Raw genomic sequence first — 26,688 nt, 5'->3', positions numbered from 1 at the left:
AAAGTGGCCAAAATATTTAATAAACAAACACTAAATTAATCTGAAAGTAGAAATGATGTTCATTAACTTTACACTGCAAAAAATAAATTTATTTTAATTCAACTATATCAAAATGTGTGAGTAAATAATATTTCTAATCAGTATTTTATTTTTGTATAAAAAAGACAAAGAAAATCTATCTACTTAAGAAGCAAAATTACAGTCTTAAAAAATAAAACATTTAATAAAAATTGCCCATCTTGTTATAAGGATATAATTTATTTTGTGTGTGTTTATGTTTGTGTACTGATTTTTTTTTGGGGGGGTTTACTTTATAAATAATGTGGCAGTTTTACTTTATAAATAACTCAAATTACTCACCCAAAAGTCCTTGTTTTTGAACTGAATTTTGTGAGTTGTTCTCACTCAATTGTACTCTAGTTTGTTTCCCAATACACACACATAAATGCACATGTTTGCATGAGCAGCCAGTGTTGCTGAACCATAAACTGCTTCCCATCTCATCAAAGATAATGAAGGTAATAAATTAAATGTACAAATGTTTTCTCTCTCTCTCTTCCACACAGGTGCATCTTGCATTGCAAGCACGTGTGTGTAAATGACTGGAGTCGCCTCACACCTGCTATACAGCTGTGTGTCTCATCCACTACACATTCACAAACACACACACACAGATTTAATAGGAATAAGAAACGGTACCAAATATGAGATTTGTTTGAGGAAAATACTTCAACAAAATCTTCACGGTGCTTCTTTGAAGCTCAACAGCTGCAGTTCTGTTCCACTCTCACTATATGGGGAAATATTACGATAGAATATTAATTCTTGCATGAACTATTCCCGTTCCGCTTGCTTTAAAAGTGAATCAGATGCACACAGTGGGGCCAGAATGAGTGTTTGACATTCTGCAGGCATGTCTCTGTGTTCATGCGTGACATCTATCGATCATACAGTCTGTGTGTGTGTGTGTCTGGACTCATAGCTGTATGCATTGCATATTGTGGGAGTGTAAAAATATTGAGTCTGTGTGTGTGTACTCTGCCCAGGATGCAGTGAATGTGATGATGAATGTTCCAGTGTGTCCATCATTAAGCTGCTCTCTGCCCAGGGCACACACACACACACAGTATTCATTTCAAGTGCAATTTCCCCTCACATGTGAAGGCTTTAACGTGTGGACACAGAAGTGTGTTGTCACTTAAACTGTGAGTGCGGCTCATCTTCACCGACCTGCCCAGAGGCTCCTGACACTGATATCTGCGCTCTACTCCCTTCATCTACATTCATTTCTTTAGCTTGTCTAAAGTGTTTGAGCCCATTGATGCTATAAATGATGGCATTAAAACACATTAAAACATCAATGCACAAATTTACAAAGACATTTTGAGAGAAAGAGCGCCTGGAGCACTGCATTAACCCTTTGTTGTATGAATTCTTAAATTAAAGACTTTTTTTGTTGCAATAAAAATCTTTTTTTCGTTACAATAATATAATCATTCAAACATACTACTACTACTACTATTAATAATTATTATTTGTAAAAAATTATTGCATTAGTATGGATTATATTCAGAAAAAGAGCATGAAAAGCTGCATTAACTCTTTGTTGAATGAATTATAAAATCACAGAAAATCATGGGAACAAACAATTGATTCGTTCTACTTCAGTAAAACAATATAACCATTCAAATTTGTATTATTACAAATAATTATTATAATAATTATTATTATTCAAAACGATGCATTTGTTGCATTATTAAATCACAAAAATTAAATGATATAATTATTCTAATGTATTTAACAACAATTATGATTTCTTTATCATGAATTAATGATATTATATTATTCCAGTTGTCTTGCTGTAAATATTTGATCCTGTTGATATATATAAAAAATATTATTGCATTTATTTATGCGTTTTCATAACCAGTGGTAAATATTTATTATATTATATTTGTGAATTGTTTAGAAGTACAATGACATGCAAAGAGGACAGTCAAACACATTCTAGGTAAAGGTCAAGTGTGTAATATTTGAAGTATACATTTCTGAATGGTTAAAAGGGCTTTTTTAGAGATCACTTTAAAGTACACCAGCATCAGAGGGTTAATCTTTTTTTGTCACTTTTATTTCTACACACAGAGCCACATGAATACAAATGAACACACATGCAGCGTTACTGACAGGCATCTGCCACGGGGAATAGAGACGTCTCTTAAGCAAATGGAGATGTGAAGAGAGCTGGGAAGATCTACGATGACATAATAGCAAATTAATCGAGGATATCAATACAGCATTAATCACTAAAACACCCCTGATGAACAAGCACAGAAACCGCTTATTCAAACACGTGAAAAAAATTAAAGGATAGAGAAAATGATTTGTGTTTCTGGAGACAGACTGCAGTAAAAAAGCATATCCTATTTAACTGTATAAAAAATGGGTATTATTAAAATAAAAAAAGTAATGAATTTAATTTTATTTGAAATATAATTAAAAAAATAAAATAAACCAAGCAACCTATCTGTTGCATTCCATAAAATAAACATCATTAAATAGCATTTTGGAAATATAATGAAATAAAAAATAACAAAACTCTCTCCCTCTCTGTTCCTCTGAAGTTCTCAAGAGCTGTTTGATGACATCACTCATCTCGGGACAGCACAGAGAAAACTGATGCATGCTGGGCCTCAAACAATACTCGAAACAAGACCAAGAAAAAACATCTACACACATACACCTGAATGCACCACACGTAAGAACTGCAGATCATCAAACATAAATCCTTGTGTGCGTCTTGTGTGCACGTGTGGCCAAAGTTGGTCCATTTATAACGGTCTATTTTGTACATCAATGAAACATACTGAGGTTCAGACAGGATAAAAATATTGTTTTATATCGCATATCTTTAATTGACTTATAAATGCTTAAAACAAAAAGCCCTACTGTTTTTACTGAAAAACAAGACAAACATATATTTTTACATATATTTTTATCATAATACGACCTTTGTTTGACCTTCAGTTTTATTCTGCTGGTGAAAATATTGTAATATGGCTCATTTATTCGCTAGATTAAAATGAGGAGAAAGTGTTCTGCATCGTCCTGCTCACAGACACTGAGGGAATGCGTGAGAAACAAAGGCCTAAAAGAGAGGCTTGGCAGCCGTCAATTGCTTCATTAAAGCAATTAATTTGCTCTCTTTTCAATTTGCAGCTGGGCTTTTGTGATGTTTTTCAGCTGTTATTTTCTCTCTTCTCTTGCTCTTCTGTTTTCTTTCATGACCCCTCCGAAGTGGAAGTCCAGAAAAGCTCTAGAGCAGTGAATGCTCAGTCTTTCTCCAGTAACGTACCACTCATCCTCCAACACATCTGCCTCCCTCACTCCCTTTTTCACTTTCAGTTTTACTGGCATAACCGGAAACAGAACCTGCGTGAATCTTTTTTTTTTTTTTTTTATGTAATTATTATAATTGAATCTTTGTTTATTTAATTATTTAAATAAAAGTACAAATATGGTAAAATCTGAATAAATGCTACAAGGTCTTTCTGCTGCTTTGTGCTAAGTAATTAAAATAATTGATAAAAAATAAATAAAAGTGAAACATTTATAGCATTTAATTATATAGCAAATTTTAATAAATATATAAGCAAGTATATAACATTATTTATATAATGCATACATTATTTATATAAATGTGTACAAATATATATATACATACAGTATGTGACCAATCACGGAAAGTAGGGACACAAGTCGGTTCTGGGGCATTTTGTTATTCAAATTCTGAAAGTGTAGTCTCCAAGCTTTCCAACGATGTGTAACACATGGAAATCTGATAATATTTGGAGAAGTTGTGGCCATTTGAAGGTAGGCATTCAAAAAGCTCAAAAAGCAGAAATAGCCTTTAAAGATTGCTGCGAGTGACAATGGGGCTCATTTACATCTCATTTAGATAAGCCATACCCCCTGCATAGCAACGATAGACACAACGGGAAAAATCGGACCGCATACTATTAATAATAAAGGAGAATGTGCATTGTAAATGTCAGTAATTTATCTTTTTTGACTTTTATAAAAATGATTTAGAGGCTGAAATATGTGAGTTTTATCTTTTTATAAAAAATCTTTAATCTTTCAAACGTGGCCATCATTTTTAATGTTATTATTTTAATGTTTATGTAAACAAAAAGTACATATTAAGCTAATTTTATTTGTTATTTGCTGGTTTTCTACATAAAACTTGTTGAATTGATTTTATTGTGTAGCATTAGGACTTTTTTAACAGGATTCTGTGATAACCGATGAGCTAGCTAATAACAATAGGTAGATATGGGAAGGTCTAAACATGGATTAACATGAGATAACGTGTACGTGTTGTTAGAATGAACACAAAACGACAAATTTTGATGTTTATGGAAACTCACCCCATAAGAAACAAAAGTATTCTTGCAGATCCGAAGTTTACACTGTGCGTCTGTTTGCCTCTAGATGTTACGATTTTCCCCATTTCTCTGTCTTTATCCCCATCAAATGTTACTATCGATATAGCCTCTGATATCTTACGGTCCAACTCGTCTGACGCCAGTCCAATACATTCTTCCTCGTCGTCATCTTCGCTCAGTTGTAGATTAGGGATATTATCCAGTCTTATTATGCCGCTTTCATCTTCGCTCAGATCGTCTTCAGAATCAGTGAGCGCTTGTTCGCTAGAGCCGGCCATAGCGCTGCATACTAAGTAGCCACGCGTCCCTCGGAGGGCGGGGGCAATAACAAAAGAAACAGAAGCCGGCTTATCCAGTATGGAAATAATGACAAAGAAAGAAACGCCCCTACTGCATGCTAGAATCTCCGACAAACTAGCTGATTTCAACCTCAAAATTTACGCTTTTAAATATACCAATACTGCTATCTCAAACACGGAGAGGCTTCTTTGTGATATCAACTAACAGATTCTGCAAAAAACCGAAAATCACCAATTTTGAAAAAAAAAACCCCGCTTCTTTCTCATTTTGCTTGAAAGTTGTGCTGCTGACTTGTGTCACTGGTTTCCGTGACGGGTCACATATTTTATTATTCATTTAAAATATTTACAATTATACATTGATTTTAAAATTGTTTATTTATATGTTAATTAAAATAAAAGTTTCAGAGGTTAAAAAAAATACTGACTAAAAGAATTAAAAAGATTCTGAAATGAGAAGGAAAGGTACAAAGTGAAAATAAAAAAAGGACAAAACCAGTGATCAGGTAAATTTTGTTAAAGTCTTGTACAAAAAAAAAAAAAAAAAAAAAAAGTACCGTATTTTTCGGACTATAAGTCGCACCTGAGTATAAGTCGCATCAGTTCAAAAATACGTCATGATGATGAAAAAAACATATATAAGTCGCACTGGACTATAAGTCACATTTATTTAGACACAAGAACCGAGAGAAAACATTACCGTCTACAGCCACGAGAGGGCGCTCTATGTCTTCAGTGTAGACTACAGGAGAACTGGGGAGCATTAGAGCGCCCTCTCACGGCTGTAGACGGTAATGTTTTCTCTTGGTTTATTTCTCTTGGTTCATGTCAAATTAATTTTGATAAATAAGTCGCACCTGACTAGAAGTCGCAGGACCAGCCAAACTATGAAAAAAGTGTGACTTATTGTCCGGAAAATACGGTACAGCTAAAAGGTACATTATAGTATCTTACTTCCCTAAATAGTACATATTATTACCTTTTGAAAGGGTAATGCCATTGTATTTTTTTCTGACAGTGTGTGTTGTTGGACACAGATACAGAAGTCTTTATGCTTCCTGATCTGGCACCGGAGCTTTTCATGGTTAGGCATGAATTCTTGATATATCTGTTACATTTTGATAAAGAGCTTTTCCCGTTTTATTCAGTTTGCATTATCTAGCATCCGCCGTGTCTTTCTGTCTGTTTGAGGGTGTGATCAGCTCCAGACCCGCTCGGTTTCAGCGCTACCTGAAGGCCTTTCAGGAAGGATGCATTATTTATTGGGCCATGAGCTCTTGCTCCCTGCCTTATGCTTTTCTTTCTCTGTCCGTCTGTCTCTCAAACACACGCTTGCACCCTTATGTTTTCAGAAAACCTCTCCAGCGCTACTTCCAGTTGAAACCTGCCGGGCTTTGAAACACTGAACCCACCTTGAGGTTTCTGTTCGAACAACAGCATAATGGCTGTTCCTGTCTGAGAGGTCAAGGGGAAAACAGCACTAATGGCTGACTGGCTCCACAACACGCCACATTTGTCTCAGGACCTCTTCTGAGTGAGGGTCACAAGCATCTCCTGAGGATCTGCAGATTTGAACAAATGCATGTGTGTGTGTGCTTTTCACCTCTCTCCGATTGGCAGGCAGAGGAAGTCTCAGTTCTCCTCAAGGACTTGACAAAGAGGCTTCGATGTGTCACGTAGTGTTCAGACGGAGGGCTTAGGGTGCTAAAGTCACGGCTTTCACTTTTCAAGTTAGTCTTTTTGGGAAAGAACAGCACTGATCTTCAAAAGGAAATGAATAGCGCCTTAATTTTCCAAAGGTTTAAGTGTCATTACTCACTACTCAACTTTTGTTATGAAATACTTATTTTAAAGCATGTTTGACTATTGAGAGTTTCCTAGCTTAATATGGAAATCGTTTTTCCATTTTTTTATTTTTATTGAAGGAGCAGGACATACGCAAGTACTTGTCCTCTTTATAAATAACCGATTTCCTTGAGTTAACTTCGTTTCTTTGGGAGGGACATTCTCATTCTAGAGAGCATCTACATCTGAAAATTAGCATACGTCCCCTGCAAACAAGTTGAGTCATCAATATTTTGGCCCATTTTCCCAGAAGGCAAAGACAGTGGGTTTTATATGCATATATCTCCTAAAAGTTTTTGTCAGCTTTAGGCATACAATGCCACCAGACATGGACTAAAACCCCACAAAACTCCTGTTGGGTTTGCTAGGATCTTTAAGCAGAATTCAAATGTTTAGAATTGGTGAGACATTTTTTAATTCAAGAAATTTTGACTGCTCAACAAAGCTGCATTTATTGGATCAGAAGTACAATAAAAACATTACAATTGTGAAATATTATTACAATTTCAAATGTTTCAAACTATTGTAATAAATAGTAAAATGAAATTGATCTCTTTGATGAAAAGCCGAATCATGATTCCAAACTTCAGTGTCACATGATCTTCAGAAATCATTCTAATATATACTGACTTGCTGATCAAGAAACATTTATGATTATCATCAGTGCTGAAACACTTTTTCTGCTTAATACTTTCATGGAAGCTGTGATACAATAAAAAGCATAGGACAGAAAGTTCAAAAGACCAGCATTTGTTTGAAAATGAAAATGTTTTGTAATATTTTAAATGTCCTCACTGTCACTTTTTTATTAATTTAATGATCCACAATCGTTTTTCATTTTGATAATGTACGGAAGTCCATTTCCTAATCAACAGGTCATTGTGAGATTAAAAACTAAAAATGATCTTGTTTTGTCTTTTTTTGTTTTAAATGACAACAAAGTTGCAATGACGTCAAATAAAATAGCAGCAGTGAGATAGAAATTCACACTGTGCAATAGTGAAAAATAAAAAATTAAGTTGCAACTGTGAGATATAAAGGAAAATAAATATAACAAGTATCTTTTTTTTTTTTTCTAAAGTGCGTTTCAAAGTGGAACATTTAGCAGAAAATAATGAATGACGGGACTTAATTTTATTCACTGAGAGTTGCTTGGATTCCACTTTGGATTGCCATTGGAATCACAGCAGCAAAAAAAGTTTAAGAAGCAAAAATACAGTCACAACATTTTGATGACAGTTTATAACTTTTTAAAAAGAAATAAAATATATATTTAGAAAAAATGCTTAATAAGACCATCAACATTTATTGAGAAAGGAAACTAGGTCCTTAATGATGAAGTAAAAACGGAGCTGTAAGAATGGAGTTGTGTGCTCTGAATGAAGCTGGATGTGAGCTTGTGGAGCTGAAGGTGAATGTTAACGCTGTATTGAGTGCAGTGCTGAAGTGTGTTGACCAGAGCCCAGCATCGCTCTCTAATGCCTGGCGGAAACAGCAAATGGCTTCGCTTTACTCAGCATGAAATGGAATTGAATGGACGGGTCAACTGCAATACAAGAATGTGGTCACAGTTTCAACAGGCTGTCAAAAGACATGAAATCAAAAAAATAAAAAAAACAAGGTGGTGTGGAAGAACACAGACAGAAAGAACACAGAGAGGAAGAAAGAGAATGTTGGGTGCAATAAAACTTTATCCATTTTCTCACTATGTGTGTTTTGCAGCCCTTAATGCTGCATAAGACATTAAAAACATTCTCACGCATGAGGATTCAGATGACACTCGTGGTAAACAGCAGACATGTGGCCTGCCATACAGGGTTTCAGATGCCCCTGCAGACCGCTGGCAAAATGCATGGCTGAATGAATAAATAAAAGGCTCTTTTGGGGCCGTCTGTAGCCTTCAGGACTGAGAGATGAAGGGTGACTTGTCTAGACTCCTGACTGTCACAAGTCTGCTCCACACTGCAGCTTATTCTGCACATAAACTCTCCATTTAAACCGTCTAACCAACATATGAAGTGACCAGCTCTGATAAGAAAGCACTTTAACATCAGAAAAGTTATTATATGCATATTATTATATTTTTTAACAAATGGAAGCATAAAATAACTTTTATTTCATTACATAATTTATTTTGAGCAACATAATTTTTTTTTTGCTTTCTCTTTATTTCTTGGATTTATTTTAAACACAATATTTTTAACATTTTTAACAGATTTTAGTATAAATATTTATTATGACGTAAACATTTTAAAATAGGCTTTTTCTGCCTTTTATATTATTATTTATTAAAAAAATGAAACATTTTCTTTATTTTCAGCTTTTTAGTTTAATTTATTATCTATGCATCCATCTATCAATTTATACCAATGTATTTATTTATTTATTTAGTTTGTATTATTTTAATTTATTTTTTTCAGAATAAACATATAGGTTAAATCATCTGTCATGATCTAACATGGTTAGTAAGTTTTTTTTTTAATAACATACAATTTTATGTATATTTTATTTACATATCTTTTTTTAATTTTATTATCTGTGCATTGTTGTTGCCTCTTTTTTCACTTTCCAGTTGTACTATATAGGTTAACCATCTATTTCATGATAGCATGGCTCATGGGCTTTTAAGTTTCTAAAACTTTAAGTGATGAATGTGGACAAAAGTACAAAGACTGACCTTGACAGGTGTGATTGACAGTGCCAAATGAAGTGTGTGTGTGTGTGTGTGTGTGTGTGTTTGAGCTATCGGAGAGCTCAGCGGGGCACCAGTCACTGCTGTGTAACCTTGTGGAGCATAAGTCAATGAGCATCTCTGAGCGCAAACACATTCAACTTCCTCTTTATGTGTGCAGCACAGCTCCTCACTTCCTTTATCCTTTTAATACTCATTTATCTCTATCGGTTGACTGCTAACTGCTAATACAACCATCTTATTATCTTATGGCTGGTTTCTTAACTGATGTATGAAAAAAAACTTTGCTGAGCAGAGATGGATAGGTTCCTCCTAAGGTTTTTTTTCTTCTTTTTAACCCAAACATTTAAATAACACCTCGTTATGAATCCGTCATGCTTATGACATCACAAACATGATTACATCAACATATGCTTGCTTGCATTTTGCACAACAAACACCTACAACATGATGATGGATATTATGCCAATCATACAGCACTGCTGAATTTTTATTCAGCGACGATGCATTAAATTGAGCAAAAGTGACAGTGGACATTTATATTGTTTAAAAAGCTTTCTATTTCAAATAAATTCTTTCTATTTATTAAAGAATCCTGAAAAAAGAATTATGGTTTCCACCAAAAATATGAAGCAGCACAACCATTCTCATAATTAATGCTAATAATAAATATTTAATGAGTATCAAATCAGCATATCAGAATGATTTCTGAAGGATCATGTGACACTGAAGACTGGTGTAATGATTTTTTTACTGTACTTTTAATCAAATAATTTTAGCTTTGGTGAGCAGAAGATATTTCTTTCAAAACCATTAAATCACATATCATTTATATTTACATTCACAATGCTGCTCTTTGGCCACTGTAACAGCAACTTTGATCTGATTGGTGGAGCTCGTCACACCTCTTCACTATTAAATATGATTTTTAGAAGTCTGCAGAAGTTTAGACCATCACTTAACAATCTCAGAGCTCACCGTAGGTCTGCGCTGAAGGGTTTATACATTATCACTAAAAATCAATTTCTCTATGGAATAAACGAATGGGATTTTTATCTCAGAGCCCCACTGTTATGCTCTATTTGTATGCAGACGCCATCCCGTGTTATAACATTAATATGTAGCAAGTGGTGCTTCATAAATCAAACGCTGCTGATGATAATCTGCTTGTGATTGGGCAGGTGTGCCGGTGTAAGGATGAAAGTTTTAAACGTTGTGAGTGTGTGTGGGTAGGTCTACTCTCTCTCTCTCTCTCTCTCTCTGTGTGTGTAATGTAGGTGGACTCGTCCTCTCTGTAATCAATCATTTTTACCTGCCCAGCTGAGCTCAGGCCTCTGTAACTGTGAGAAATCCGACAGCTTAGATTTGCTTTATTACCACTGGGCTCACTCGCTTTATCACATGACTTCTTTCTCTTTTCTCCTCTTTTTGTTCTATGGTTTATCATAAAGTTTTCATCCTTCAACTCCCATTACACTTCCATTCTGACTAAACCACACACACACACGCACGCACGCACACACACACACACACACACACACACACACATTGAATTATAAAAATAGATTTATAATGGATATTTCATAGTTCATCTCAGGCAACTAAACTGTCTTTCATCCAAAAATCAACCTGTTTTATGACTTGTGACTATAAATATACTGTTTGATGCCATATTTTTTTTATTAATACTGATACTTTCTGACTTCTTATGATTTCTGATGATTTTAAAGAATTCCACTTGTTTTGCTAATAAATGAATTAGGGTGTTTGAACAAATAATTTGAAAGAATGATTCAATCAGTGGTTTTGAATACATTTTTTAAGAGGATGATTAAAAAAACTCACTCGTAAAGAAATCCATTTGTTTTGTCACTCATTATATCGGTGGTTTTGAACAAATCAGTTCAGGGAATAATCAAAATGACTCAATTATAAAGTCATCCACTTTTCACATTAATGAAGAAAAATCAACTGACTAATACATAAAGAGAGTCACTTGTTTGTAACAGAATGAATCAGTATTTTTAATAAAGCATCTGAAGGATTAATTCAAATGACTGACAATCAAGTCAGCCACTTGGTTAGATACTGAGTGATTCTTTTTTTAAATGAATCAAATTTAGATTGTATGATTCAAATGACTCTCTCATAAAGTCAGTTGTTTTACCCCCAAATGAATCAGTAATTTTGAATGAATCAGGTAGAGTAAGTGATTCAAATTACTCACTCAGAAAGTGAGTAATGTGAATCTAATTTGATTCAGAAAGTGAGTAATTTATATATATATAAAATATATATATATATTATTTACTTTAAGAAAGAAAAAATGAACAGCTTTATCAGATTCAGTTCACTTCTGGAGGCAATTTCGTCTCTGAAGTATAAACCCACACACTCACACTTGCTTTTCTGTCATGGTTGGGATTTTCCAGTGATTGTTTTTATACTGAGCTAATAATATTTTCTATCCCCTGCACCTAAAGCTAACCCATTGCATTTTTATATTCTCATGAAGACATTATTTAGTATGTTTATTAAGTCGTTTCCTCACGGGCGCCGTTTGCTGCTCCGCACAGTGTAGATGATTTCAGGTTTTATTATCCATGTGGGGAAATTTGGTCTCAACGAAGTAGACAAATCCTCACACATGTGCCCAAAATTTCACACATATACAAATGTCATACACATGCTAGGACCTGCACAACTTCTTAACTTTATCTTCAACTAGTCAACTAAACCCCCAAACTGAGGTCTTTTAGTTGGCTAGCCACCGTTTCGCTGATGTAAATGATGTCCGACAGCCAGCCGCACCGCTGAAATGATGAGGGGAAGAAATAAAAGCTTGCACATCTCGATTGTCGCTGCTTGCGGCGCAAAAACCCTCACATCTTGCTCGCTTATAGTTTCTGTCAGTCTGCGGACAACACTTGAGTAGTTTCACAGGTCTCAGAGATCGACCAAACAAACTCTGTAGTTCACTTATAAACAGGCAAATAGAAGAATCTGATCTGTGACGTGTCTACAAGCCCAAAGCATCATCTAGCCATGACCTCTGGCTGCTAATAAACACAGACAAATGTCTTTATGACCCTCAATTACTGCCGCCGCTGTCAGACTGGTCATGCATTTAACAGAGAGGGAGAGACATAGAGCTCAAGAGTTATTAGTTACAGGAGGGTGATGAAAGATGTTTGGAGCTGTGATAGTCCTGCATATGATCAGCATCATTTAGAGTTAAGAAGTAGTTAAAGGAGCTGAACTCTTACCTGCAGCAGCCAGTAACAGCGGCGGTGGAACGTAGGAATGATGGAGGAATGGACATAGCAGCCGTACAGACACTGAAATAAAACACAGAGAACACCGTCAGGAGAATAAACACACGAACATCAGATCAACAGCAATAAATGGCACACACACCAGTACATCCGAATCAACTACAAAATACTACACAAGCATCATTTCTTTCTTGGCATTGATGGTTCCATGAAGATCCTTTAACATCCATGGATTCACTCCATTAAACAAAAGCTTCTGGAAGGTTCGTTGAGGAACCAAAAATGGTTCTTTCATTGCATCACTGTTATTTTGGAGCCTTTATTTTTAAGAGTGTAGAGCTAAGGAGATAGTTCACCCCAAAAAATAAATTCTCTGTTAATTTAAATAAGATTTTTAGTTGAAATCATGGTCCTTGGTGGTTCAGATAGTTCAAGTCAATGGCTACAGACACTGAGAGTGAAAAGATCATTTATACACGCGACACAAAATGAATGTCTGTGCCTCTTGACATGTTGAGCTCTTACGAAGTGAAACTATCTGTCTGTATCATTTAAAACATTATTTCTAGAGCCTCAAACCTATTCTTTTACACAAATTGGTTCTTTTGGACAGTTCTTTTCAATGAACTGGCTCAAATAAGTGTGTTTGTCTAATCACGTAATGGTGTCATGCACACGCAATAATATTATTAAAGCGACAATAATGATGTGAAATACAGTTTTGCATGTCTAAAGCATATTAAGTGAATAAACTAGTCTTAAACAACTCACCTTTTTACATAAACTGAGAAACTGGTGAACTGGTTCATCTACTTCCCTAAAAAGAACCGGTTCAAAAGAATGATTCGTTCTTGAACCAGAAATCACTCCGAACCGTTTGCCTGAGGCTCTGGATTACAGGTGATAATGTTGTAAATAATGTTCAGTTTACTGCACAGATCGATAGTTTCACTTCATAATACCTCAATATATCGCCAGGAGCCACATGTATTCATTTTATCTTGTCTGTATATGATTTTCTCACCATTTCATATGTTTCTCAAAGCGCCAGTAGCCGCTGACTTGCATTTTATAAATCACCAAGGACCCATGGTTTCAGCTAAAAAATCAGTCACCTACATCTCTGATGGCCTGAGGATGAATAAATTAACAGCAAATGGTCCTTTTTGAGGATAAACTATCCCTTTAATGAATATGTTACCAGTCACAAACCATCAGCAAAGTAAGTGTATCACAGCTCTATTACTGCAACAATGAGGTCATAATATTACAGCCATATAGACGTTATTTTTTTTTGTTCCCTCTTTCTGTCACATAAAAATGACACAATCCTTCCATGTATGATTGTCTTTATGATCTTTAGACACTGGCTGTGTGTGTGTGTGTCCTTGATATCGGGTCAATAACAGGAGGAATGTAAGTCTATTTACAGCACTGGATCACGAGACCCATCTCATATCTTACATTATATATATATATATATATATATATATATATATATATATATATATATATAAATATATATATATATAATAGCATTTCTGTCTTTCTATTTCAAAATTTCATGTTGAATTCAGTGTTCATTTCAATTTCTTTGTAATCATTTGTAATGTACGACCAATTAATGATTTCAAAGTAAATCATGCACCTATTTTCAGTGAACTTTTCACAAACTTTGAGTATTACTTCACTTCCTGTTATCTAAAGCTCAAACTTTCATCTGTCTAGTACCAACAAAAGCTACAGATGTGTATTTTGCCAAAAATACATTAATAAATAGGCAAAGCTGACAATTGTTTCTGAAAAAACAAACAAACAAACAAAAACAAAAAAAACTGCTATGATTGATTCCAAGTCATTATTTTAGTTCAAAGCTTATTAGCACAATGAACTCTGGAACTGATCGTCCTTTTATTTCATTCTAACCTGTTAGGATTTAGAAAAGAGGAACGGTTAGTCAGTTACTCCTAAACACTGAAGTCCAGAGAAAGGCGTGTGGTCATCCTCCCGTCAGCGGCGTGCAGGTGTTTGGTTTCAGTGGGAGTTGTGTGGAAGTGTTTGGTAACAGTGAGATTAGGAGATGACAGCGTCAGAGGGCATTATTTGCCATCTGGGGCCCAGACAGATGCCAGAGGCCCACACACTGAGCAATTAAACCCTAATTACATTCACACGATTAGATCAGCACCATCGTCGTGTCTGAGACACGCTCCTACACACAGTAATGTGTTCACACACACACACACACACACACAAGCACACACAGGCGCCAAGGTGCCTTTCAGTTGGGTATATCAGCGCTGAACTGGATGCGAATATCTAAATATCTCCTACAGGGGAAATGTGAGCCTTTTCCTCATGTGATTCTTTCATACAAGGTTTTCTCGGGACACTGATATGTTGTTTCCATAAGACAGGACCATGAACCCCCAGGGAGAGGTTTGCTGCTCATTTGTGCTTTTTTTCAATGGTGGCAACACAGTTATTTTAGTATCACTGAGATACTGTTAGGTTTTATTAATATTCATTTATTTTGACACTTTCTATTTTAATTTTGAGCTTTTTTTGAGTTTTAGTAATATTGCTGTGTTGTTCTGTATACAGATGTTTTTTATTATCTCACTTTTAGATTTGTTTTTATAGAGTATTTGTTTTCATTTTCATTTAAGTTGAAGTTTTAGTATTTTGCTGTATTCTTTTGTCTATATAGTTTTATAAATTTGTATTTCAGTTTTTATTTTTTAGATTTTGGTTAAATTTTTAGTATTTTTGTTGTTCTAGTTAATACAGGTTTTATTAATTTGACTTCAGTTTTTGTTTTTATAATTTCTGTTTTAATCTTAATGTTTATATATTTTTGTTGTGTGCTTTAGTTTATATAGTTTTTATTACAGTTCAGTTTTCGGTTTAGTTTTTATTCTTATATTTTCTGTTTTTAGCTAAAGTTTCATTTATTTTTCGTCTATTTAGTTTTTATAATTTTTTGTTTCAGTTTTAATTTGAGTTATTTTCGTAAACTAATCAAGTTAAACTAATTGGAAATAAGAAATCTTTCCTCGACCAATGGCTAACATAAAACAAGTTTTTATATATTTTATTTCATTTCAGTTTACATGTATTTCATTTATATAAACTATTATTTTGTTTTTTTATGGATTTCGTTTTATTAAACTCTTACAACCCTGGTCCTACAGGGGGTTTAGTCTCTGGAGAAAATTTTTACCGCATCAATTTTTCTGTAATTACCAACCTCTAAAAACACTGAAATATCATACACTGACATTCATTGATGCTGTATGTCAAGGACACAGATTAAAACTAAATGGACTCTCACACCAAACTCATTATGAACTATAGGATTTTTTTTAATTTGATGTACTATCCAGACAATCTACATCACAAATCTCCCGCCCAAGACCATTTCTTAAAACTGTTTTAAAAAAAGATGAACATGAATCTTGATAATGATATCAGAATCATGTGCACATTTCCATATTAACGGCTATTTAGCGTTCAGCAGCTTGGCGTGGACAGCTTCTCATGCTGGGTAAACAGTAAATTCAGGCTGAATCTGTAGCACAACTCAGGAACCATGGTGTGAAATAAAGTCAGAGAAGCAGAGATGAATCTTTCCGACTCTGATGATTCTGGGCAGAAAGTGTTTGTGTTTAATGCTCTGACTCTGTTGGAAAACTCATTCGGTCTCAGAGGATCGGGTGATCGGGGATTTGAGCTGCCAATCTCATTCAGAAAATAAAATCCAGTACCGCTGGATATGGCAAAGCAGATAGCGGTAACTCAGTTAGTCTGATAGGGAACTTTCTAAAAAGTTAGTCTGATGTTATTTCAACTTTAAACTAACTTTTAAAAGCTATTGCTAGTATTTGATACACTCTCACAGTAACATTCTTTGTGCAATATTGTTTGAAATGTTTCTAAGTATATGTAGATAATTACATGAATCTAAATGATATTTCTAAAAATAATAATTGTACAGCATTTTATAAATACTACGTATATAAAAAAACATGACTCACTATTGAAACATTTCAAATCAATAACGTTAAAGGGATAGTTCACTCAAAATGTTTTATTCTGCCATCAATTACTTTCAAGTGGCTGCAAACCTGTATGAGTTTCTTTCTTCTGCTGAACACAAAAGAAGATATTTTTAAAGAATGTTGGTAAACAAACAGTTGACGGTAGCCATTGACATTGAAAACAATTCCATGGAATTCAATGGCTACCAGTTCTCATTTTAATTTTAGATAAAGTTTAAGTGATTTTACTGTGTGTTTTAAGTCCATAAAGTTTGTATTCTTTTTTATTTTAGTTTAGTGTCCCTTCACAGATACTAATATGTAAAAAATGTGTCTAGTCAAATTTAAATGTTTTGTATAGAAACAAGTAAACAGGTCAGTGTGTTTGAGAAAACAAGTGATCATCTACACGCTGCTTTATCGCTCTGAACTTTAACCCAAGGCCTCAGTGAAATAACCACCAAACTGTCCTCATATCAGCGACGAATCCCCACGAGCCTGGACAGATAACTGCAGGACAGAGGATGCTGCGTTTGCAGGAACAGGAGGAGAGCAGTGTGCTACCTGGCACGGGTGGATCACAGCACCAAAAATGCTGCGGTTTGATGCTGATCAACAGAGACAGATCAGAATTGAAGAGATGGGAACAGGACGTGCCGGACACACGTGTGAGTGTATGTGTGCTGGTCACATCTCCACCTGAGTGAAGACATGCTGTTCGTTGATGTTAATGGCGATCCGTCGTCTGGGCTGGGCAGAGGGCCAAAGGCATTAAGCGGAATCGAATTCCTCCAAACTAGCTTTAATCAGCAGGTTTTTAAGGTTAGAATTACTCTCTCTCTCACACGTACAGCCAAGGTTGAAGCACACAAGAGTCAGAGGCTGGGAAAACGGATGATGTCATGTCTGTGTGTGTGTGTGTGTGGCATGTTTGTGCACCATTTAGAATTTAACTGCCTTTTAAATTCCAGTTCAATTGCAGAAGTGAGACAGCAAACAGGATGCTGAATTATAATCATATTTAATATTGGTGTTTGTGTGGCATCAGTAAGATTTTTTTTTTTTTTTTTTTGAAGAAGAAGTCTCTTCAAGGCTGCATTTATTTGATAAAAATACAGTATAAACTGTAATATTGTGAAATATCATAAGATTGAAAAAACTACTTCATATTATATAAATTAAACAGCACATATGTTTTCAACATTGATAAATCTGCATATTAAAATGATTTCTGAAGGATCATGTGACACTTGAGTAATTAAGCTGAAAACTCAGCTTTGCATAACAGGAATGAATTACATTTTATACTTTATTATTCATATATAATACATTTCATTAAAATAGAACTAGTTTGATTGATTTGAGTGTAGTATATCATATCCAGGAGATTCTGCATGCCATTTTGCATGTGCGAGAGTGAATGTTTTATATTTGCATCCCTAGCAGCACCAAAAAAAATTGCCAAAATGAAACCATGTTCTGCCACGGTGTGGTACAGATGTAGCCCCGCCCCCATATTATGCCATTGGTAGAGCCAATACTGTATTGTGCAACTGAACTCAAAAAAAATTATCTAATTTTATGTAATGATTACACACTTTACCTTTAAATAATTCTGTATTTTCTTTTTAGATCAGCCCAGATCAAATGTGCTAAAAGTCTAGAGATGCTTCCTGGGTCGATTACTGGTGCATACTGACTTATTTGTGTTTCTGGATCCCCGGATCTTTCCATGCACCCAAAGCACTATACAGTACATACTACTATATTCTCAAAAAGCATCGACTGTAGAAAGACAGAATAGACAGAATACTGGAAAAAGAGAAAGCCAGAGGCGCTGTACTCATGTAAAGACTTCTGTGATTAGAAAGGGAACTGGCTATTTCCTAAGGACTCCGGTCAGAGAAACCTCTGCTTACAACAATCGTTTTATCCTGGAGAAATTGCATTGGAGCCTGGAGCGCTGTGAATACTCACATTCAAAACATCCTCAGTCTGTCAAGAGCGTCTTTCCTTTATCTAACCGTACAGATGCACTCTTCTCTTCCTTTTCCTCCCTCTTTCTCTTATCTCCCTGCCGAGGGTGGATTTTTATCGGCCGGTGATAAGGGTCATCCTGTGGCGTCTGTGATTGGAGGCAGTGGAATGGGCGAGACAGAGCCATTGAGAGTCTGAAGAGGCACCAAACCGAATCCCCATACAGTTAGCACCTGAGGGGCTGCGACTCAGAGGAGACTACTGATGAAGAAGGACAGATACACCCCTCTTTCTCCTCTTTTCATGGCCACTACCGATTCAAGCACCCCCAGGACAGTAAGCCACAGCACAGGCTTTGTAAAGCAATGCGCAAATCACCTCTTGGGACACATGGGGTTATTATTTCAAGTGTCTGGATGGACTATTATCATTTGGCAAGAAAGATGACGATGATCTAAAAGCACTGTTTATTGTACTGGACAACAAGACACAAATACTGAAGAAGATATTCATTTTTAAGCAATGCATGCATCCTTTAATGTCATGACTTTATGAATTTAAGACGTTCGACTCTGATTTAAGACCTTTTAAGGACCTATATATAGCATTGGATTTTTTTTATCATATTATAATGTCATAATGTTTATAATAATGTTTTTGAAATCTATGGTTTATGTAGAGTTAAGCAGTGCACAAAATTCACCTCACAATTGCTCACAAATCTGTTGGTGTCTTCGTGAAGACACCTAGCTTCACTCCTGACCCCACATGTCCCAGAAGCCATTAATAATGGAGATGTACCTGGACGAGGACGGCGTCAGTGGTGTAGGAGCATTACTTATAGATGGACATTAGCACAGGAAATAGAGCAGAGGACAAGGAAGAATCGTCTTTACGGTAAAGGTCAGTGGTCTTCCTCATTCTGTCGCTTCCTGTGAGATCGTGCCCTGCTCACCTCACAGACCTTGCCCTCCAGGATCATCATTTCCAGAATTGAATCTGCCTTCGTTTGCGGTAGTTCTAATGTGCTTCATCCTAAAATTGTATGAGTATCTGGGGCTGACAGAACCCTTGAGAGCACCGTACACTGTTAAGGAGAAAGAAATGGTGCAAACTTTTGTTCCCAGGGTCTCAGCTTCAGGTGGTCAATAAGGAAAAGCTCTTCTTAAATTCAGTTCAGCTATAAATCACAATTAACACATTCGCAGGTCTGACCCCTAAATGATCTGTCTGCCGGCTAATATTCCCACCGCTGCTGCTGAAGGAAGGGACGGACAAAAGTGCGGCCTGGAAAAAGAACAACAGAGCAAGAAAAGTAGGACGAGGGAATGATGAAGGGTGGGAGTGGTGGCTAATGGAGAAAGAAAAAGATGGGGGGGGGGGGGGGTTAAAAAGGAAAGAGTGAGAGAAACAAACCAGAGAAAGATAGTTTCTGCATTTTTCCTTTGTGTTATGTGGCATGTAAATGTAAATGAAATATATTACAAGGAAAATATAATGAAATATATATGATAGTTATAATATAATATACTAAATAATATATTATATAATCTGTATTATTAATCTGTATTATTAATATATTATATAATCTGTATTATTAAGAAAGTAACTTATTTTTTGTATTAATTATTCATTAGTATATTATGTATATTATAAAATGTATTCTATATAGTAAATAATGTTTATATGAACACTATATATATTAAATATTATAATATTATATAAATAAACAATCTACACACACACACACACACACATATATATCATATATATATTATAGCTAATTATTTTATATAGTAGCCCTGCTGTATGTCAAAAATAATAAATACATATATAAATACATAAAAAGAAACAAACAGAAAAGTGGCGTCCTGACCAGGCATCCACTTTATTGATTATAATGGGAGGGATTTAGTTTTGATGGGTTATGATGTGTCTCTCACATCTACTTTAGGGTCTGTGCATATGTGTATGAAGTAGTGTAGGGGGCAAACACTTACAGCTTCCTGCCAGATTTGGGATATATATATATATATATATATATATATATATAGAGAGAGAGAGAGGAAAATAAAGCTTTATATTTCATTGGCGTAAGAGGAAAGGATGGAAAACACAATTTCTTTGGGCAGAGGCTCAGCGCTGATAAAAAAGCTATTTGTATTCCACAGTCATTCGGAGGCTTTGGTCTGTTTGGCGGCTGCATATTTGTAAACACGGGCCCCTCGGAGCTACTTAATCTTTCAGTACACTAACGCCGAACGCACAATGAAAGAGAGAGCGAGAGAGAGAGGTTTTATACGTGTTGCATGGTAAAACTGCTTATATTTTCACTTCAGTTTGGATGTACAGCAGTGGACGACCACACTGTGATGATCGTGTTTCGGACAAAACACAAGCTATGTGCTGAAATACAAAGCTGCGGTTGAACTGTAGCGGGAGGATGATCTGGTTTCATGATCGTCTGGGATCAGTAAGTCACAAGCAGGCATGCTTTTATGCTCATTCCTACAGAAATGCACATATATGGATTGCAGAGGTCAATGTGTGTGTGTGTGTGTGTGTGTGTGTGTGTGTGTGATCGAGTCAATCATAGCTCCACCTGTCAGCAAGAGACTCTATGGCCCATGGGTACGACCCTCAGATGCTCATTTACACACAGTTAATCCAGATAAATAAACACACACAAGCCAGACTACAGCACTCATAAATACGGAGCATTATGTAACTTGATGAATAAACACGCTATGATAATTTTTGTAGCATGTGCATGTAGAAAAAATTGTTTCCAATTGATGCAACTAAATAATTAATAAGTGTTTGCTTTATCTGGACCTACAGAGACATTTTACTGCTCAGATGTCACTCTTTCATAGTTCAAAAGACATAATGGAGCTTAATTAAAGAATTTACAATGTCTCTAATGGAGTTTAATTGTAAAATATTCAAATAGAGTTCCAATTTACCAGTGTATAATGACATTAAATTAAATTAAATTAAATTAAATTAAATTAAATTCTAAAGGTTGAACATTTCCTAAGAAAAATGTACACAAATGATAGTTACTGTTTTTATAAAACTAGCTATGAAATTATAGCAATAAAACTGGTAATAAAATGAATGTTGATATTATATATTAAACAATTTGATTTTGGAAATTTAAGAGAAATGGTTGAATTTGTTTGGAAATATTTTATATTTTATATAATTTTATAATTACATTTTATTGGTTAAAATCATTGTAAATTTACAGAATTGTTGTTATTGTTAAATAAAAAAAAGAATAAAAAAATTGTTTTTGGTAAAAAAAAGGCGTAAATAAAACAAAACAATATGTAAATATCAGGTGATGTTTTTACTTTGGCAACTAACTCAAATTAAATGTGTTTCATCTTAATTACATAAGTTACTTATAATTAAAACTAAAAATATTTTAAATATAAACAGAAGTATTAAACAAAAACAAATAAAAATGACAAAAGGACTAAAATTACTTTTATTTTGAACTAAAATTGAAAGAAAAAATTAAAATATAAAAATAAAAGCTAACTGAAATGTAAAAAAATGCTGTTACATAAGAATAAAAAAATTCTACTCTCTCTCTCTCTCTCTCTCTCTCTCTCTCTCTCTCTCTCTCTCTATATATATATATAAATCAATGGTCTGAAGACAGTTTGAGTCTTGTTGAGATGCATGTGAGATTACTGGGGTCTATTTTTCAGGAGACATCTGAAAAACAACCAAAAAGATTTCCAAAAAGAAACAACAGACTCTTCACCGGTAGTTTGATTTGACTGTCCGTTGGCGTGCTGTCAGTGTCCTCTTTGCTCCGTGATGCATATTTCACTGCGTGAGAACATGATGTGTGGCACGAGAGCAACAGTAACTAAGGGGGCGGGTCTTGTTGAGGGTCATTTGAGATCCCATCTGTGCTTGTTCTTTCTCACATCCACTGTGGTTGTTTTGTTTGCACACAATCAAAAGCATTCAGAGAATCAACTGCTACAACAGCACCAGAAAATTACATCAACAACACAAGCTTTCTGAAAACTCAGCAACAAACAATACTCATCTACATAAAAGAGTACAAATCAAAGCAGTGTTAATTTCTTGAACAATACAGGAAGGACGTCTAATTAAAAACATACACAAGTCTGATGGCGGACGACACGCGAGTGAATGGGTCCTCATCGATCTACATTGATGTCAAGCTTCAACGAGGCTGCTGGAAAGCAGACACCAGGAAGTGTAAGAATGACGATAAGAGAAAAGAAAAAAATCAAGTGCGGTGAGAAAAAGTACCCTCTTTCCGCTCGGTGACATAAGGGATTACATCCAACCCCTTTCAGATGAGCCGCATAGGAAATTCTCTTGTATTCTCAGCTTCCTCACGCTTTGCATGACAATGTGCGGATATCTAATCAAAGCCAAACAGCGGCAGAGAAAGAGAGAGAGAAACCACTTTAGAAAGAAAGGTGTGAGGAGGCAAAACTGAGGAGGAACAAAAAATAAAAGGTATGTGAGGAAAACAAAAAGGAAGAGGAATCGCTGGAGTCCCTGTAGGACCAAACACACACACACACACACACACACACTTTAAGTGGATGTTGCTGGCAGCTCAATGAGCTCAGTTTTCAGCTGAAAACCACAGTTAGCGCTTCACTGCTGTTGTTTCCTCAGGAGCGATTCTCTGTTGCCATATCTAATTCTCCTCCAAAACACTGAAACACCATGTAGTTACCTATAATTCTACATGCTGGGCGTATTTCATTCTCCTCTGCTGTGTCTCAGCCTGGGGTTTTGGGGAAAGCTGGCTCTATTCTTGCTTCTTCTTCTCTAAAATGCTGATGTGCGTGAATTTTTTAGTGTTAAAGCACTTTTTCTCAGCTCTACTGTCCTATATGTTCCTGTAGCTCAGTTGGTAGAGCTTTGCCTATCAAGCGCAAGGTTGGGGGTTCGATTCCCCGGGAACACATGATAGGTAAAAATTGATAGCCGGAATGCACTGTAAGTAGCTTTGGATAAAAGTGTCTGCTAAATGCATAAATTTAATGTAAATTTTAATATATATATATAAGTCCTTTAGTGTTTGTGTTTTTCAACAAATCTGTAAAGTGAACAATTCAACGACTCACATGAGTTTGGAATGGCGAACTATTTCTACTATAAATATATATATATAAATGTGTATAAACAGAAAATAGTATGCAAGTACTATAGAGCTATTTCAAAAAGGGTATTACACACACACACACACACACACACGTTATGTAAAACTGGTTTTAAATCTGTTTTTAGCATAATAATGCAAATAATGGTACTAAGCCAACAAATGTCATTAAAATGACAAAAAAAGCTGCTGTGCACTTCTTTACTCATTCCACCCATAAGGACAAATTAGCTGAGATTAAAATGAGCTTCTGCTAATTCCTGAGGCAATGGTGCCATTATCTTAATAATTAAAGATAATTTTAAGATTGCGTCTCGGTTAGCACGCTCTTGATTTCGCCTTCAGCTGCACCTTATTCTGATTCCTTTACAGACAAAATCCACCGGTGTGGAACAAGTGTTGAGAAAAACCAAAGTCATTTCATTTGAGAAGTGATAGTCTGTGGATGCTGATACATCGGTCTCAGAGGCCGGTGGGCAGAGCTGCATACGCATGTGTGTGTAATTACACGAAATGTGTTCATTAAGAGCACCACAGGAATTAAAAAACGAACAAAAGCAGCTTTTGACCATTAACCTCACAAGCGTACTCACGACAGCACCTCAAGTCAGTGTATGTGGGTCATATTTGAGCAGTGACACCTCTGCCAGAAATAACAGATGGAGGGAGAAGGACAGCCAGAGGTGGAGAGCGACAGGAGGGGTAAAAACACATACAGATTGGAGTAACTTGTAGAACAGAATAGGGAGAGCACGAGAGGCAAGGTTACTCCTGGACAGCAGGCAGATCTGTTATAATGAAATCTAAAAGAAGCACCAATGAAGTTTCTCTGTCTCTCATCAGCTGTGAGATGATACTGTCAGATAATCACAAGCGCAAATCTGTTCGTCTCACTTACAAATCCACCGAAGCTGATGGGAATCTGTAAGAATGAGAGTGACAGAATGAGATACAAGATTTTTAACAGAATGTGTGCTGCGTGAGTGGACATTGCTTTGTTGTTGCTCACTGGCCAAAAGTGAAGAGAGGACATGCCCACATGTAGGGTGGTTGCTAGGTGGTTCCTACAGTGTTTGGGTGGTTGCTAGGGTGTGTATTTTTTGCACATTGCTATGCTTTGGGTGGAAGATAGAATATTGGGGTGGTTGCTAGGTTACTCTGATTGGTCGGTTTCTTATAGGTTTGTGCAAAATTGTTCAATTATAGGAATTTGAATTGGCCATTTAACCAGAAACAGAATTCACAGAAAGAATTCCAAGTCTAGTTTTTCTAGCAAAAGTACAGTTTTTCTAGAATATAAGCTGAATTGCATTGCATTGCATACAAAATACATTTTCTCCTAAATATATTTGCCAAACAAATAAATAATAATAATAAAAGAAAGAAAATGCATAGAATAAAATAAAAATAAAACATTGCTAAAAAAAAAAACTAAACTAAAAAATAACAAATATAATTACAAATAATACAAATAAATAAATATTATAATTCAGAAATTCAAGCTTTTAGTTTCACACCACTTCTATAATAGTTAACTAAAAAGCTATTGCTGAAATAATATTATCATAATAAAATCTTGAAAATTTGATCCATTAAACCCTCATTGCATTTCAGAAGGTTATAATTCATTTATTTTCAATTAATATTATTTTTATTTACATTAAAAATTAAATTGCAATTCAGGAACTGAAATGGAGTTGGAACAACTTATTTTTAATTATATTTTAAATGGCACACAACCCATGTTAATAATAAATCCTCAAATATAGTATATTTTGCTCTCTAGATATGACTCGAATCTCTCATTTAAAGCAATTATTCCTATTTTTTTTGTCAATTTACTGTCTTGTCAAACAAAAATCTAACACCACACTTCTCTGCAAGCATATCTTAAGGTTTCAGTTATGACCGTACTCATCATGCATCTACATACTGAAGACTCAAGGTTAGTGGTTTTAACAGAGCCTTGACCCTAACCAGAACTAAATGAATGTGTGCTTCTTAGTCTGATATGCATGTGTGCAAATAGCTTGTGTCACATTCACTCAATCTACAGTTTGGTGCGTGACCTTAAACAAAGACACCCTCAGCATTCGCTCTTTGTGCCAACCTCTCCCAGTGCGTAACAAATGGGCCAATTCCCAGAGGATCCAGCCGTCCGTCTCATGACACTAACGCTCATCTCTACTTTGGCCCCCTGCCATCCAGCTCTTTTATTACCCCCACAGGTAAAAGAAAAGAGTCGCTGAGAGTTGCTCTGCTCTTGGGCCAGATGCGATCTGAACACCATCTGAGACACCTGTCAGAGAGATCTGCTCACAATCAAATCCCGAGTACAGCAGGATCCAGGCCAAACACCGAGCTTTTTAAAGCTAGCTATACTAGGACACTCCCCATGCTGCAGGGATCACACAGTTCTGTACCAACCAAACGGTTTGCCCAGAAAACAAATCAGTATGCATGCTTGAACTGAGCTTCAGCTCATCAAAAGTACATACAATAGTTCTGCTAATGTTTTGTGATTTAGACAGTGGAGCTTGTTGCAAGAAACACAGAGGTCATGGGTTCAATTCCCAGGGAATGCACAAAGTGATAAAACATATAGCTTTAATAAAAATCACTTTTTTAATCTTTTTGGATAGACAGCTGTATTGAAAAAAAAAGAGAATAGAATTAACATAAAAAAGATAAATACATTAATTAATACAAATAAAATAGATAATGGAAATAATATATAATAATACATTAAATAAATTTGATAATGATAAATACATGAAATAAATGCATACTGTAAATGCAAACCCTCATATCATATATTTAGGACATGTATTTAATTAATATTATTTAGCATATAAATGTATAATTACACTGTACACTAGCGCACCATAAACAAAGTACTGTACATAAAAGCAGAACAGAATACAATAAAATAAATATACACAATA

General features: G+C 35.3%; 1 protein-coding gene across 9 annotated transcripts in view; it reads right to left on the bottom strand.

Moving 5' to 3' along the window:
• The window catches only part of camta1b (calmodulin binding transcription activator 1b), a 275,092-nt gene that overhangs the window by 40,337 nt on the left and 208,067 nt on the right, over positions 1-26,688 (bottom strand). For all 9 annotated transcript variants that reach the window (XM_026221894.1, XM_026221889.1, XM_026221888.1 and 6 more), the window contains one exon: positions 12,548-12,619. In XM_026221894.1, coding sequence (XP_026077679.1) covers positions 12,548-12,619 — 72 coding nt within the window. The remainder of the gene's footprint in view (positions 1-12,547; positions 12,620-26,688) is intronic.

The sequence above is a fragment of the Carassius auratus genome, chromosome 36 (assembly GCF_003368295.1).
Source record: "Carassius auratus strain Wakin chromosome 36, ASM336829v1, whole genome shotgun sequence".
Lineage (NCBI taxonomy): Eukaryota > Metazoa > Chordata > Actinopteri > Cypriniformes > Cyprinidae > Carassius > Carassius auratus.
This window is presented reverse-complemented; position numbering and strand designations above follow the sequence as displayed.